Source organism: Aplidium turbinatum, chromosome 1, assembly GCF_918807975.1.
Source record: "Aplidium turbinatum chromosome 1, kaAplTurb1.1, whole genome shotgun sequence".
Taxonomy (NCBI): Eukaryota; Metazoa; Chordata; class Ascidiacea; order Aplousobranchia; family Polyclinidae; genus Aplidium; species Aplidium turbinatum.
In genome coordinates this window covers 30,501,875-30,516,283 of record NC_137472.1, presented here as the reverse complement: position 1 = coordinate 30,516,283, position 14,409 = coordinate 30,501,875, and the positions used below count along the sequence as shown (strand labels likewise).

Here is a 14,409-nt window from a genome sequence, read left to right as displayed (position 1 = left end):
AATTAGGGATTCAAAAACAGATTCCATTTGCAACAACTTGGCTTTGTAAGATTGGATTTAGCGCCATGTGTGTATTGAAAACTGAACAGCGAAACCGGCTGGAAGTTAAAACCGACATGCGGCTATGCTTAAGCAGAATAACGCCTCGATTTCAAAAACTCACTGACAGCAAGCCAGCACAGCTATCTCATTAGTGATTTGATAAACATATTATTTTCGGAAAAAGTTACTGCTTTTGTAGTGCTGTTTGTTTGCAACACAATCTTGTATGGCTTTTACAATATTACGACAATTTGCTTGGGTCGCAAGATTTTACCGAACCGAATTTTTTTAAAAATGGGTCGCCTTAAAAACGAGTTGGGAACCACTGCCCTAAGTGCCCCCTCGTCTGGGCTCATACCTCGCAAGATATATCATTTGTGATGAAAAAAAAGTGTTAAGGTTCGTTGGATAAAGCGATTGAATTGTTGCAGCCATGTAAACCCAATAGAGTATTTTTAAAACTTGTAGCGTAGCCATGCCTCTTTTAACCATAGGGACGGTACATTACTGGACGCGCAACTCCGTTGTTCCTTCAACATTAGAAGGGTCAATTGCCAATTTGACATTTTTTTTACGCTTTACTGCTGGCTTGCTTTCAACTAAAAACCTTACATTACTTTAAAACAAACTTCACTCTTCTTATATAACCCATAAAAAGTAAAATATTTTGTAAATTACAAAAAAACGTAACCCTTCTAGTGTTGCGGATAAGTCAAAAGCGGATGAAATTTCGCATCCCTATGATCTACCATCCCTATTTTAACCAGCATAACCAGTAGGCTAAATCAAAAGTCCGACTTCAACTGTTTCAGTGCAAATGTCAAAATATGTACACCATAGGCGATTTGAAATAGTGCAAACAAGTTTGTCACCAAGCTACTGCACATACATTCCACGATAGCCTGTAAGCCCTACCTAAAAAAGCAATATTGCATTCTTCACGTAAGGGTACTGTAGCCTAATTATTATTATGTCAATGCCATAATAAATTAAATAAGGTTTTCTTTAAGATAGCCAAAGAAGTTTTTGTTATCCCTGACAGCGCATCAATGCAGCCCATATTAGGCTACAACTAGTTACAAGAGTAGTAGCTTAATGCTTGCCTACAATCCCTCCTTCTTCCTGTCACAACCATAACTTGCAATCGTTTATTTGTTTTGATTTATTGAGTCTGAGGTGGAGATAAAACCTGATTCTTTGTATAAACTTATGAATGTCAAAACAGTTAACTCGAATTCCAAGTAGCCCACACATCTCCTAAAGGCGTCCTAGCTTCATCTCTCGCTTGTTTTACCAATACTGAATTTTAACACAAGGTTAATGGTCTCTCCACACACAACGGCTCCCGCATACGGCAGAACCGACAATTAAGATTGAAACATCTGGGTTTTCAGGCAGGCCAGGTCACGGAGAGCAAAGAAACAACGTAAATTGAACGTCAGCACAATTACAAATCATGAGGGCAATTGACCCGGCGGAACAACAATCTTAAATCACAAGCCGAAATTTATGGACAAAAATGATTGGAAAGTATATTAGTACTATAAATCGTTATTGTAACCAGCCAAAACTTACAAATAACGGAACATGGCCAAAGCAGGGAATATTTGGCCACATCCACTCCGATTTTTAGGTTAGACTACTGTAATGTGAAGTTTGTTGATCAATGATTCAATATAATTTGCGCACGCATTTAGTTTTAATAAAATCCTTCTGTTAACAAGTTTTCAACTACACTACAGCTCTTTCGAAAGCACTACAAATGTGGAAGTTATTTTAAACGAAAAGGTGATCTACACCTGTCGCTTTCCTGCAAACTCTTTTTCAGCAAGTTGTGTGAAATGATCGACTGCGTGCAGAAACCCAGTCCAATCGCATCGAGTGTCTGGTAAAGATTTGTACGAACAAGATAAGAGCTGGTTGATTTCTTTGGTATTATGCCAAGTGCTGGGAATAAACGCTTGAAGCTGATGGAAAAGCCATTTTGAAAACGTACATAAATATACGTTGCTATCCAGTCCCCAGCATCTGCGTGAATAACAAAATAATGTACAGAAAAAGTAGAACAAAGAAAATTCGGTGGCTTCTCAGTGATATTGTTTTTTCAAAGTATCAAAAAAGAATAACAGGCCTATAGAATTTTTTCAATAGCCTACTGCCACAATATGTTGAAGGTACCCAAGGTATCATAACGATAAAACCCAACTTTGCTTGAGGTGTTTCGTCGTTTTGTAAAGTGAGCTTAGCTGTGGGCAATTTCAATTTCCTTAGTTGACCAAAGATTTTGAGTAAATCAGGTTTTTTTTGTGCATGATGGGCTCAGATGTGGGCAGTAGCGCTTTTTTTGTAGCGCCGCTACTTTTTTGATAACAGTAACTGCAGCGACGCTACATTTTGTTGAAGTAGCGGCGCTATTTTTTCAATTTAACAATGCGTGGAAAAAATGAAGGCAGAAATCATTTGACTATTAGCCTACGGGAAAGATCATGCCACGTTGATACCGACAAGAGTGACAACGACACAGGGCCGGATTTGGCTGATGGGGGGCCCGGGGCACTTTTAGATCGGGAGGCCCCGTGCAAAAACCACCTCTACGTCTGCAGTAGCATTAATCCAGCACTGCACAGCATTTTGAAGAAACTTCGAAGGCTGAAAGAAAAAAAAAAGCACAAAATCACATTTTTCCACGTCGGGAGGCACTTCAAAAGTCGGGGGGCCCGGGGCACCTGCACCATCTGCCCCCCCCCCTAAGTCCGGGCCTACAACGACACCAGTCAGGACTCCGAAGATGAATTTTTTCATGTGTTGATGCAATCGCATAAAACGTCGGTACAGACTGTAAAGTCAATTGTAGAGGCCTTTTTCTCAGACAGAAGCAAGTTCTTGAGCGTTCCTAGTGTCGATTTGTAACGTCTCTTTATTAATCACAACATCTCCGTTATTTCCAGTGCTGCGTTAAAGAGATTTTCCCCGTTGAAAAAGACTTGCTGAAGCCAAATCGGGCAGGACTCAGCGACTCACATCTTGAAATGCTCTTGTTTATGAAAGATGCATAACAATAAATTTTACCTAGAACTTGTTTTCTATAACGACGTTGAAATGGTAGTGTAAAAAAATCATATCATTCGTTTTCAAGATCGTTTTGACATCACGAAGTGCTTCCTGTATCAGTTTAAGTTAAGACAAAAGTAGCGGTAGCGTCACTTTAGCCCGAGCAGCCGTAGCGAGTAGCGCGCTACTATTAAAGTATCAAATAGCCACCTCTGGATAGGCTACATAGAACAGGTCACATGGTGAAAGTTCCTGCAGCCTATATTATTATTAAACCTACTACAGTGCCGGCAAAAAAAATCTTTACATTCAGTCGCCAAAAAAAAACTTTACATGCAAAATATGTCCAAGTTCTTAGCTTACTGTTTCCGCCAAAAGCATTGCGTCACAAAAACGCTTATAGTTACATCATTAGCTACTCTCTGGCAACACTTCACCGTAAAGCCATTGCTCTGCGTGCCTGGTGTTGCTTTCCAGCTTCGTGAGTATAGTAGGCTAAGGGGGGTGAAATCGCACAATATTTTTCATTTTCTCAAAGTTTCGAGGTCTTGCAAATTTTTTTTCAAAAACTAAAATGTGTTGAAAGAAGAAGCAAATGGAAGTAAAACCTGGTGCCTTGACTTTGTGAGAGAAGGGAGATTCTGTGATTGCTATAGCCAGAGATATTGGGGTCTCCAGAGAGGCAATGTATCAACTAAAATTTTTACAATGAGTGAATATTTAAGCTTTTTAATTGATAAATTGCCTCTCTTGAGACCCCAATATCAATATTTCTGGCTACAGCAATCAAAGAATCTCCCTTCTCTCACAAAGTCAAAGCACGAGGTTTTACTTCCATTTGCTTCCTCTTTCAACACATTTTAGTTTTTGAAAAATTTTTTGCAAGACTTCGAAACTTTGAGAAAATGAAAAATATTGTGTTATTTCACCCCTCTTACTACTCACGAAACTGGAAAGCAACACTAGGCACGCAGAGCAATGGCTTTACGGTGAAGTGTCGCCAGAGAGTAGCTAATAATGTAACTATAAGCGTTTTTGTGACGCAATGCTTTTGGCGGGAACAGTAACCTAAGAACTTGTGCAGATTTTACATGTAAAGTTTTTTTTTGCCGACCGAATGTAAAGACTTTTTTGCAGGCACTGTATAATCAAGGTTGTAGTTCTTCACATTAGACCTAGCCCTACGCTATTGACAGTACGGTATTATACGAGGTATTGCTGGATTTATATTGCCAAACATAACCAAATACATGTCAGTATAGTTTTGGTTTACCTGGCAGTTACTTGAGAACAGTGACCTCTGACTTCTTTACAGTGTTGCCCGAGTCGAAACAATAATTGATGAGGTTGCCAGCCAGGAATTGGACATTGTCTCCAATCTTTGCACATCACATCAGAAAGTACTCTGTACAAAAATAAAGTTGTAAAAAAAGTTAGCGAAAGTGAGATGCTTTTATTATCAGATCCATCTCAAGATTTGTCAATTCTACTTCAACATCTTAATCGTCAGTTTTACAAAGGTCGGAAGTGGTCTTTTATAAAGCTTTTACGTAGATGATCCTGATTGATCGCTCACTAACACAAGAGTTCTTGAACAGGATAGTTTGCAACCTGTTGCGTGCGGCATCAATTGTCGAAAGCGCGTCTCTTAGTGCGGCATCTTTTTTCGGTACTTAGCTTGATTAATTTCAATCGGCTCCAGCGCTTTACTTGTTGAAGCATGGCCACCTGGAGGTGCGGCCTGATTTGTCACATTTTGCAGATTATGATTACAGCTACTGCTAGTGTTTGACTGACATTTTCTGAGATTTTTTTACTTTTTGCTGTCTTTTGATGATATAAAAGCTTTTTGTTGCCTTGGGGAAGTAGTAGAAAATGAAAAAAAGTGAGTTAAAAAACGCTCAATCAGACTGTTATTGATCTGACTAAAATCTTCGAAATCAAACTTTCTTTGTTTTTCAACATGTGAGGATGTTAAAACCTATTGTGTCATTTGGGGAAAACAGTACAGAAAGCGTAAAAATATAATTTTTAGAAAAATTTATTTGAACATTTGCAAAGCGTTAGCAAAATTGGGAAATTTCTGCAAAGTGTGACAAATCAGGCCGTATCTTTAGGTAGCCATGGTTGGAGCTAGCGGAAAAACGCCAAAAGAAACTACTACCGTACTAGTCTACTGCCTGATGTATGCAGAAGTGGAAAGCTACTACAAAGAATAAAGAAATCACTTTTTGCATCCTGATTTAGCACAAAACATATAGTAGCTAATACCTTGTGTGAGAATTTCCTGTATGAGAACTAACTTCCAGAAAAATAAAAGATTCCACATTTATAAATACAGCTTGCAAGTCCTTTGTAATAAGCAATTCATTCAAATGGAAGTCGTAGGGAAATATTCTGAAAATGTTTGAAAAAGAAAAGACAAGATTAATTACTATTCTATGTTGTCATGCAGTATGTTGATGAATCCGCTTGTTTTATAAACGTCCAACAATCAATAATAAAGATCTGAAAAGTTAAGTCTGAACATCTGAACAATATCTAACGCATGCTAAAATGATCCTGCAGAAAACTATTGATTCTTATATGCAGTGTCTGTCAGGACAACAGGCAAAAGGCATATTTTACATGTTAATTATGCAATCAGTGCTGAGTGAGCATCAAATTTCCCAGGTTATCGCAAATTACAACGTAGTAAATGTCTCATCTTCTGAAGATGGTAGGAAATTCTAAAGAGCCACATTGTAATTATTAAAAATGTACCCGTTTATCCAAAGGTTTTGAAACACTTCTGCTATGCTCAATATAATCTTGAGCACAGCCACTGCTGGATATCGAAAAGTTTTCACGAATTTTCTTAATTGGTTCAACTTGATGCATTCATCTGTTGCATTTTGCTCCTTACATAATGGTACCGCATCAACATATCTTTCCATAACGTATCTGAATAATAATCAAAATTAGTTATTTACTAAGGATTCTTTATCGTAGACATTTTAGCTATAGCCTATGTACACAAAGCGGTGGGATGGCGCAACCGGATAAGGCGTTGGCTTTCCAATTGTGCAAACCTGGTTCGACTCTCGGCTTCAGCTGGTTGCTGAAAATACCGCCCACCTCTACCCAGGGTATAATAAATTGGGTGGGCGTAGTTGCTGATGTAAAGGCGGCCGAGAGAAAGGAACTGGCCAGCCTACTCTCCTTAGTGCCGAAGGCTTAGTATAATGAGAACCCTATCTTCTCATTCATACCCGACACTTGAATCAAGTATGGGACCTCCTTTACCTTTTTACACAAAGCCTGCATACACAAAAGAAAACCAACAAAAATGAAACATGCAAACACTCAGATAACCTAGGCTGCTGTTTGGATGTCGACCGGCTGTATTTAAGCTTATATTGAATAGATAGATTTATATTTATATATATTGTAATTTCATCTTTAAGGAGCCTACTGAAAGTTGCTTAGAATCATTTAGTTAAAAGGACAGCCATATAAACGAGAGCTGCTTAGGCTACTGATTACTGAATCTGTTGCAAGCGACTGGTTTGAATAGTGACATCTGCTACAATATGATCATAAGGCAAATATTCATGTAGGCTACTATAATCGAATCCCTGCCGGAATATCTTATGTTGTAAACATTCTGTAAATCTTTTTATAGTTCATGCAACTCTTGTAGGCTACCGTACTGTGTTGTTGAGGCAAGTTTATCGGGTGACACTTGTTCTGGTAATATTCGGCTTTTGATAGGCTATTTGAAGTCTAAATATGTCAAGTTTGAACTTTGTTGTGGAGCAAATATAATTTTAAGAAAAAAACTGCAATTGCATTACGCGAATAAAATAAAAAAAAATAGCTGAAGAATACCTGAAAGAATAAATCTGATCACTTTTCGTGTTTAAGGATGTGAAATCAGCTTTGTTTTTTGTCAAGAGACAAACTGCATAGACTCTGGGAATGCCAGGCCAATCTTGCATTTCCATTAGTTTGCAAAGCGTTTCTTTTGCCCTTTCAAATTCTTGATTTATTTCCTTTTGAAAGCTTTTAATGGTGACATTTACAACTGTGTGTTCGTTATCAAGCATTAATTTTCCTTTTTGTTTGTCCATTGGTAAATTGCTGTATTTCAGCATTGGAGGTTCTGTTCGTTGTTCTAAAAAAGTCAGGTCGTCGCAATTAAAAACAAGCTGATCATGAAAGACATTTGCTGCATCTTCGACAGAAATTGTTCCCTTAGATTCACTGTATACATCAAGCAACAAGGTTTTAAGCTTTACATCAAAATTCGTTAAGTTGTTGTATTTCAGCAACGACTCCAAAATGCTGCTTTTAGGAAAATAAATTAAATCCTTTCCGTCTTTAAACTTGGAATCATGATTGGATTCCACCACCGGAATAGTGTCAATTAGTTCACGAATTTCGCTTTTCCAATCAAATTCTGAAAAAGTAAATGCACGAAGTTTTTTTTTGTCACATCGAGTCGTACGTCCGGTGGTTGAAGATTTAGATTAAGTATGTATGGCGTCTTCCATTATCGATCTTAATGAATAAGCATTAAGTCAATGCCAAAAGAAGCAGCTTTTGTTAGATGTCGATACAAGTCTACCATGTCTTTGGGGTAGTTTTGTAGTCGACTCGTTTATAATTTCTCGCCGACAAACTCTAGATATACCGTACTGCAAATGTATTTTTTTACCTTGTGCTGGCTCGTGAGCATAACGTATCCCTCGAATTCCCGCGGATTCATCGGATCTATCCTTCAGTGTTTCCTTATCCAAAATACATTTTTCTAGCAAAGCAACCCACTATTTTTGTTAGCAATGCTTGTTATTGTTACAGAATACACAAATGAGTTCTTTTGTAGATTAACACATGCTGATGATATTTAGCAACAACTTGTTAGACAGGGAGTGGCGTAGCTAAGTTATTTGCACCGATCAACAACAGTCGTATATCAACAGCTGTTTGGTATGCAGCAGCTTGCATAACATTGGCAATGGTTTCGTTGCATTATTACATCAATTACTAAAAGCAATTTTTTTCAAAGGTGCAAGTGTGATGCAAGAACGATTCAATGTGATGGTTTATTTACTATAATTGGGACACAGACACTTCTTTGAAAATAGATTAAAGTTAAGTCAGCTTTGTTTACCTAAGTTGAACGTTTTGATGCTTGTGTTGTCGTAGCCTATACTCTTCCAAGTTGATAAGTGTGAAGTTATTAGACCAGGGGTCGGGAACCCATGGCTCGCTGGTCATACACGGCTCTTCGCGACGGCATCTCGCTCACCGAAAGTTTTATCTTAATTTTTCATTAAAATTTAAAGCTGAAAATACGCTCAGAATGCACCAAACAAAATGTTTTTTTTTTTCAGTACTTTTTGAGGAGGTCCCCCACACCCAACGATGTTTTTCTCATCTTCAGTAAGCACATGGCCCCACTTTTACAACTAATCACCTGCCACCACATATTAGTTGCATTAAGGGTTAAACCATTATATGGTTTTTACAGAAATGCATTTCCAAAAATGTAGCTTTCATGGCTATAATTGCAAAGACAAGACTTGGGCAAATTTTGTTCGCCCCCACAAAATGTTTTACTCTCCTACGGCTATGCTTAGATCACAGTCTCTTCTAAATTGCTAAACTGAGGCATTGCTTAAGTCTTTTTAGTGGGTGGTTGCAACTCAGGATTAATATCGACTGTTTAGTTCATGATGTGCATTGGAAACTTTCACTTAAAGCAGAAGTCGGTGACAACCGCTAGTTCGACTCTCGGGGTGAGCGCTTGAGCAATGCATTTCAGGACTGCTCTTCTTTCAGTGGAACTTACCTTAGTGCATGGAATAACTCTCCAGCAACAACACTTCAGCAATCGGAAAACTTCACTCTGCCAATCTCGGTAACAGACCCTGTGTCAAGAGCCTCTACAAGTATGCGAAACTACCAAGAATAACCAATCAAGGCTTTGTCAGTCCGAGGATGAACACTCAAAACCAACCAACCAACATCGAACGCACTGCATGTGTCATTGTCATTGACTACCATAATCCCTAGATGAGAGCAACTTATTGCTGCAAAACAAGCCCAGGGCTTTCAGCGTTACGATGACTGAGTGAGTTGTAGCCTAATGTGCATTAGCCAAACGTATGTGTTTTATTCAAGGCTGTGGAGTCGAAGTTGTGAAGTCGGAAGGATTTTGGCATGTCTGGAGTCGGAGGATCCACGTCTTTTAGGCGCAGACAGTTAGGCGCCCGTCAAATAGGCGCGCACTTTGTGGCGTCTGGATATTTAGGTGCGGAGCACTGTGGCGCCCGTTCAGTTAGGTGCTATTCCTAGTAAAGTCTGCAAATTGTATCAGTTCAGCTTTGGCAAAACCTAGTCGGGGTTTTGACGGAAAACTAAGTTACTCTTCACTCAAGCCTACCACCCGCTTGAATATAGGCTACGGTATATTTTTACTGATGTTTAGTGTAGTTATTATTTGACTTATACAGTATAACTAAAAGTGAACTCAGTCATGTTCGGAAACTTGAATAATTTATTGATAAAGCTTTTGCCGACGCAAACCTGGACAAACAGCAAATAAATGCCGAACACGCGCATTAAAAAAAGCAATATATTTTTCTGTTCAATATAACAGTTTGTGTTCAAAGCATTGCCGGTTTAAGCAGCTTTACTCACGGAAGCCATGACATATTTTTCTGTTCAATACAACATTTTGTGTGAAAAACATTGCCGGATAAAGCAGCTTCACTCACTGAAGCCATGACTAACAACAAATAAATGCACGCGCATTAACGAAACAACATATTTTTCTGTTCAATACAACATTTTGTGTGAAAAGCATTGCCCTACCTGCCAAGCTGATACTATCTGCAGACTTTACTAGGAATAGCACCTGAATGAACGGGCGCCACAGTGCTCCGCTCCTAAATATCCTGACGCCACAGTGTGCGCGCCTATTTGACGGGCGCCTAACTGTCTGCGCGTAAAAGACTTGCTCCCGGAGTCGGAATCGTTAAAAAAGGCCGACTCCAACTCCGGCGTGATACAAAACAATGAACACTAAAATTTATGTTTGCAATCTATTTTCACTATATATGTTTTATATTGCCCGTCCGAGTTTTATATTGCCCGTCCGGTTCGTAGTGCGAAAAAGGTTTCCGAACACTTGACGTAGCTATTACATTGAAATTTATTTAGGCAAAGGCTTCTGTAAAGATATTTATAAAAAAATCATTGATTTGTACAAAACGCTTACCTTGAGAATAGAAACGATGATTCAAAGTCACGAAGATACCATTTGCAGCAAGTAAACCAAATAAAAATATTCCCAACTTATATGTTCTGACTATCTTTCTCCAAAACAGTGCCACACATCGCATATTATTGTGAACTAGTCAAAGCAGTTTGAACTGTATTGATTTGAAAGCATGCTGGTATGCTTGCTCAATCAAAAAGTTGCTGCTTCGTGTAGTTTATTAGCCTACTTTGATTTCGAGAAATCTTAATCTCGTCAGTAAACTGGTTATTTGGTTTAAACTATAACAGTTTAACAGAGCAAGATTGATTAAATAGTGCTCGCATCAATCGGACAAACATTATAGCATTACTATGATGGTTGGCCTATACACCACTAGTTATTGCACGCATTGCACGTCATTTACCGTTTTGTATTTGCCCTTCGGCATTTCATACTTGTTGTAGTCTTGTGCAGACACGTGATTACAATAATTAGGATACACTTGGTGTCACAGATCATTATGCTTAGGCCTACATTTATTGCATTCAGGAAATGTGAAAACATAAACCTGCACCTGCCTAGCTGTGGCGTACCGTGACCACTTTGACAGGGTGTTCAGTGACGGCAAAGCACCAGCGGGGGGTCTGGGGGGCCTCTCCCAGAAAATTTTTAAAGTCAACATTGAATTTGGTGCGTTCTGAGAGCATTTTCAGCACAAATTCTGAACATGAACATTGAACAGAACTGACAAAAATAATGTTTTCGGAATGGAGAAGAATACAAAATAGATATTTCTTTGACAGCGCCTATTGAATGAAAGACTTAATAATATCAAACATTAAGTTGCATTTGTAAAGTCAGATAACGATTAGATGTGTTGTTTTAGAATGCTGCATCAATGATATTGGCTGTTGCCAGTGGCGTACGCAGGATTTTCTCAAGGGGGGAGGCCATTGACAGTGGTGTAGTCAGGAATTTTGAAAGGGGGGGAGGGTTGACGACCGGCGGGCGAAGCCCGTCGGCGATTTCGCCGAAGACGACACCCAGCGGCGGGGGGTCTGGGGGGCTTCCTCCAAAAAATTTTGAAAAATTACTTTGAATTTGATGCATTCTGAGAGCATTTTCAACAAAAATGTGGGTATGAATATTCCTGTAAAATGATGCTGTCAGGAGGCATAGCAAAAGAATAAGATCACGTTTTCTTCGGCATTTTTCGGAAATAAAGCTAAGTCTCTATGTTTTCTCGTTGCTAATTCCTGGCTGAGATGTTTGAATGTTTGGTATTGGCAAAACTCGCTCTTTTAATGCAGTTTTGTTTATAATTAGGCAAATTTTTTTTAGACTGAAAGCATCATTCCCAAGCATAAAGAGACTGAAAGCATCATTCTCAATATCGTGACGTCACACGCGTGCCAAAGGGGGGGTTGTAACCCCCAAACCCCCCCTGGCTACGCCAGTGGCCTTTGATATCCCAGACGTCTTCATGATATCCCAGTATGGTTATAGTTTAGACTTTATCCACTTCTTTCTCACTATAATAGGCTTACAGAACACTATGCTACATTGGCATACCTGGGGTGGGTAGGTGGATTGGGCCATGTATTGATGTATTTTGTATTGGCTTAGTCTATAGACAAACATTGTTAATTGCTTTGACAGTGCAATCCAAAACATATTAAATGCCTTAATCTACGTCGTTAACTATTAAAACATTTTTAAGGAGGTGGGCATGGCCCAATGGCCCCCCCCCCCCCTGCGTACGCTAGTGGCTGTTGCCATAAGCTTTGTTGCAGATTCAGACAAGCTAGTCCTAATTTACTGACACTTGGTGCATAAAAAACATTTTATCTTATCTTGTTTCCCACTCTGATCACCTCAAACTCTAATCCAACAAGCTAAAACTTGCTATTGCTTGGGATTCCCCCAATGACGCGCCAAGGTGTTCAGATCAGCGAGTGAACAGCCTGGCTGAACTGAAACCATTGCTGTTTTCGCTGTCTTGTGACGTCATTTTTCTTAATTGTTTATTTTAAATAGCACTCGCCAAGCTGTCAGTGCAGGTAGCCACTTTAACAAGTCGAAATTCTGCCACTGAAATTAACTAGAATGAAATCGCCAACCAATCATAAGCTACGGTTTAAGTGACGTAAAAAATGGCGAAAAGAAGATGTTAAAATATCATGAAAGAATATCGACAACCGATGGAAATTTTCTTTTTTTCTGGATTTCTTGGGGTGTTCAGTGAACACCTTGAACACCCTGAATATACGCCACTGCTGCCTAGATGAAAACACCCTTTTTCTCTTGGTAGTGGAATAGTCAAGCAAGTCACCGTAGCACGAGTCTTTTCGCCGAGGTCCTAGCCTTTCACCACTCTATGTTCGCGATATTTCCCATCTACATCAAGAAGCTGCTCAAGAGCTGCTAGTCTTCATCATCCAAGATACATAAACCTAGCCCATTTAGTGGACGTAAAAAGATAGTCCTTGATAATGCGGTCTGCAGCCTGTTATTCAGCGCTACTTTGGCAAAACGAAAACGAAATATTTCCACACTAGTGTGTGATTGAGTGAAAAGCCTACGGTACTCTAGTACGATGATGATTAAAACACACCCACGCTGCCTTTGAAGCAAGGCCGGATTTAGACCATGAGAGGCCCTAGGCTAATCCATTTGTGAGGCCCCTCCCAATTTTTGAGCTCAGAATTTCTCTCTAAACAACATCACATGTCATTGCTTAACGTTAAACATATGAGTGCATTAAAGTCTTCGTTCTTTTCATTTTCCATATTCATGGGTGCAAATTTGTAATTAAAAGAATAAAAATTTAGTTAAGGCAGTTTTGCTTTTAATTTTAATTTCTTTGATCAAACAACCGTTACAATAATTGTAAAGAACTTTTATTTACGAAAACATAAGAAATAGTTACAGGCTTACAGCCATTAAATAAAGTAAGACTAGGTTACCAAATTTTTTTTCTAGCTTTTGTCAAAGCTAAATCATGCAAAGGTTCATCAAAATTTATCTTTTTAAGTTTGTCACTCTCAATGCACAGAATGCTCAGTGCGGACAACCTTTCTTGAGACATTGTCAATCTCAGTTTATTTTTGGTGCTTTTGAGCCTTGAGAAAGATCTCTCTCCTGAGCAGTTAGTGACCATTAAGCTTAGAAACAGTCTTAATAGGCTTGCTTCCACACTAGGAAAGGCAGTGTTAATTTTTTCCTTGCACATAATTTCATAAAAGTCTCCATGAGACAAGGAAATAGATTGCTTTTCTGTACCGGTAAGCCCTTGGTTTTGTGTTTGTCTCACGTACAAATGAAAATGCAGAAGTTCATCAGTAAGTTTCGGGTCAACATCTTCCGGATACGCTTCCTTTAAAAGTTCTACGCCTCGTAGCCTACAATTTCTACCTTAGTTGCTTTCAGATTAGCAAGAAAGAGGAACATTTCTGCAATGTCACTGTACACATTAGCTCTTCTTCTTCTTAAATTGGCTTCAAGTGCGTCGAGCATAAGGATAAAGGGATTTATTTTAAATCTTTCCTTTGAAGAGAGTTAACAGCGTCAGGTGCATTTCTTTGTCTCCTAGTGACAGCTCTGTAGTTAATATTCGGCAAGGTTGCTTTTGCTTGCTGATCACACTCGTCAAACTCATCTCTAATTTCGCTTGAAAGTCTACAAGTGAACTGTACAATTCGGCACAAGTTCTTTGCATCGAGTGTGCAGGGAGCTTTGTATCAAGCGTGCAATGCTCTCTACTCTTCTTGCAAATCATCTAAATCTTCTTCGTTAACACAGAAGGAAAGTTGATGCTGCCACTCTCAAAATTAAAAAAAATAAACACTAGATTCTCCAAAAAAACCACTAGACTACTAGATTATTTCAAAAACCACTAGATCTAATGGAAAACCACTAGGAGCAGTGGCGTAGCCAAAGGGGGAGTGGAGGGTTGAACCTCCCAACTTTGGCACGCGTGTGACGTCACGATACTGAGAATGATGCTTTCAGTCTCTTTATGTCTCTAAAACAAGGTTTGCCTAAATTCAAACGAAACTGCATTAAAA

At 39.0% G+C, this 14,409-nt stretch overlaps 1 protein-coding gene across 1 annotated transcript; it reads right to left on the bottom strand.

Annotated features, from left to right (window-relative positions):
* Nucleotides 1–1,294: 1,294 nt before the first annotated feature.
* On the bottom strand, nucleotides 1,295–7,538 carry LOC145764655 (uncharacterized; the record flags this gene model as incomplete). The annotated part of the gene is made up of 5 exons (XM_082576302.1): nucleotides 1,295–2,070; nucleotides 4,367–4,498; nucleotides 5,365–5,490; nucleotides 5,857–6,036; nucleotides 6,964–7,538. Coding segments are annotated over 5 exons (1,248 nt in total), but the record flags the coding sequence as incomplete, so codon positions are not given.
* Nucleotides 7,539–14,409: the final 6,871 nt, after the last annotated feature.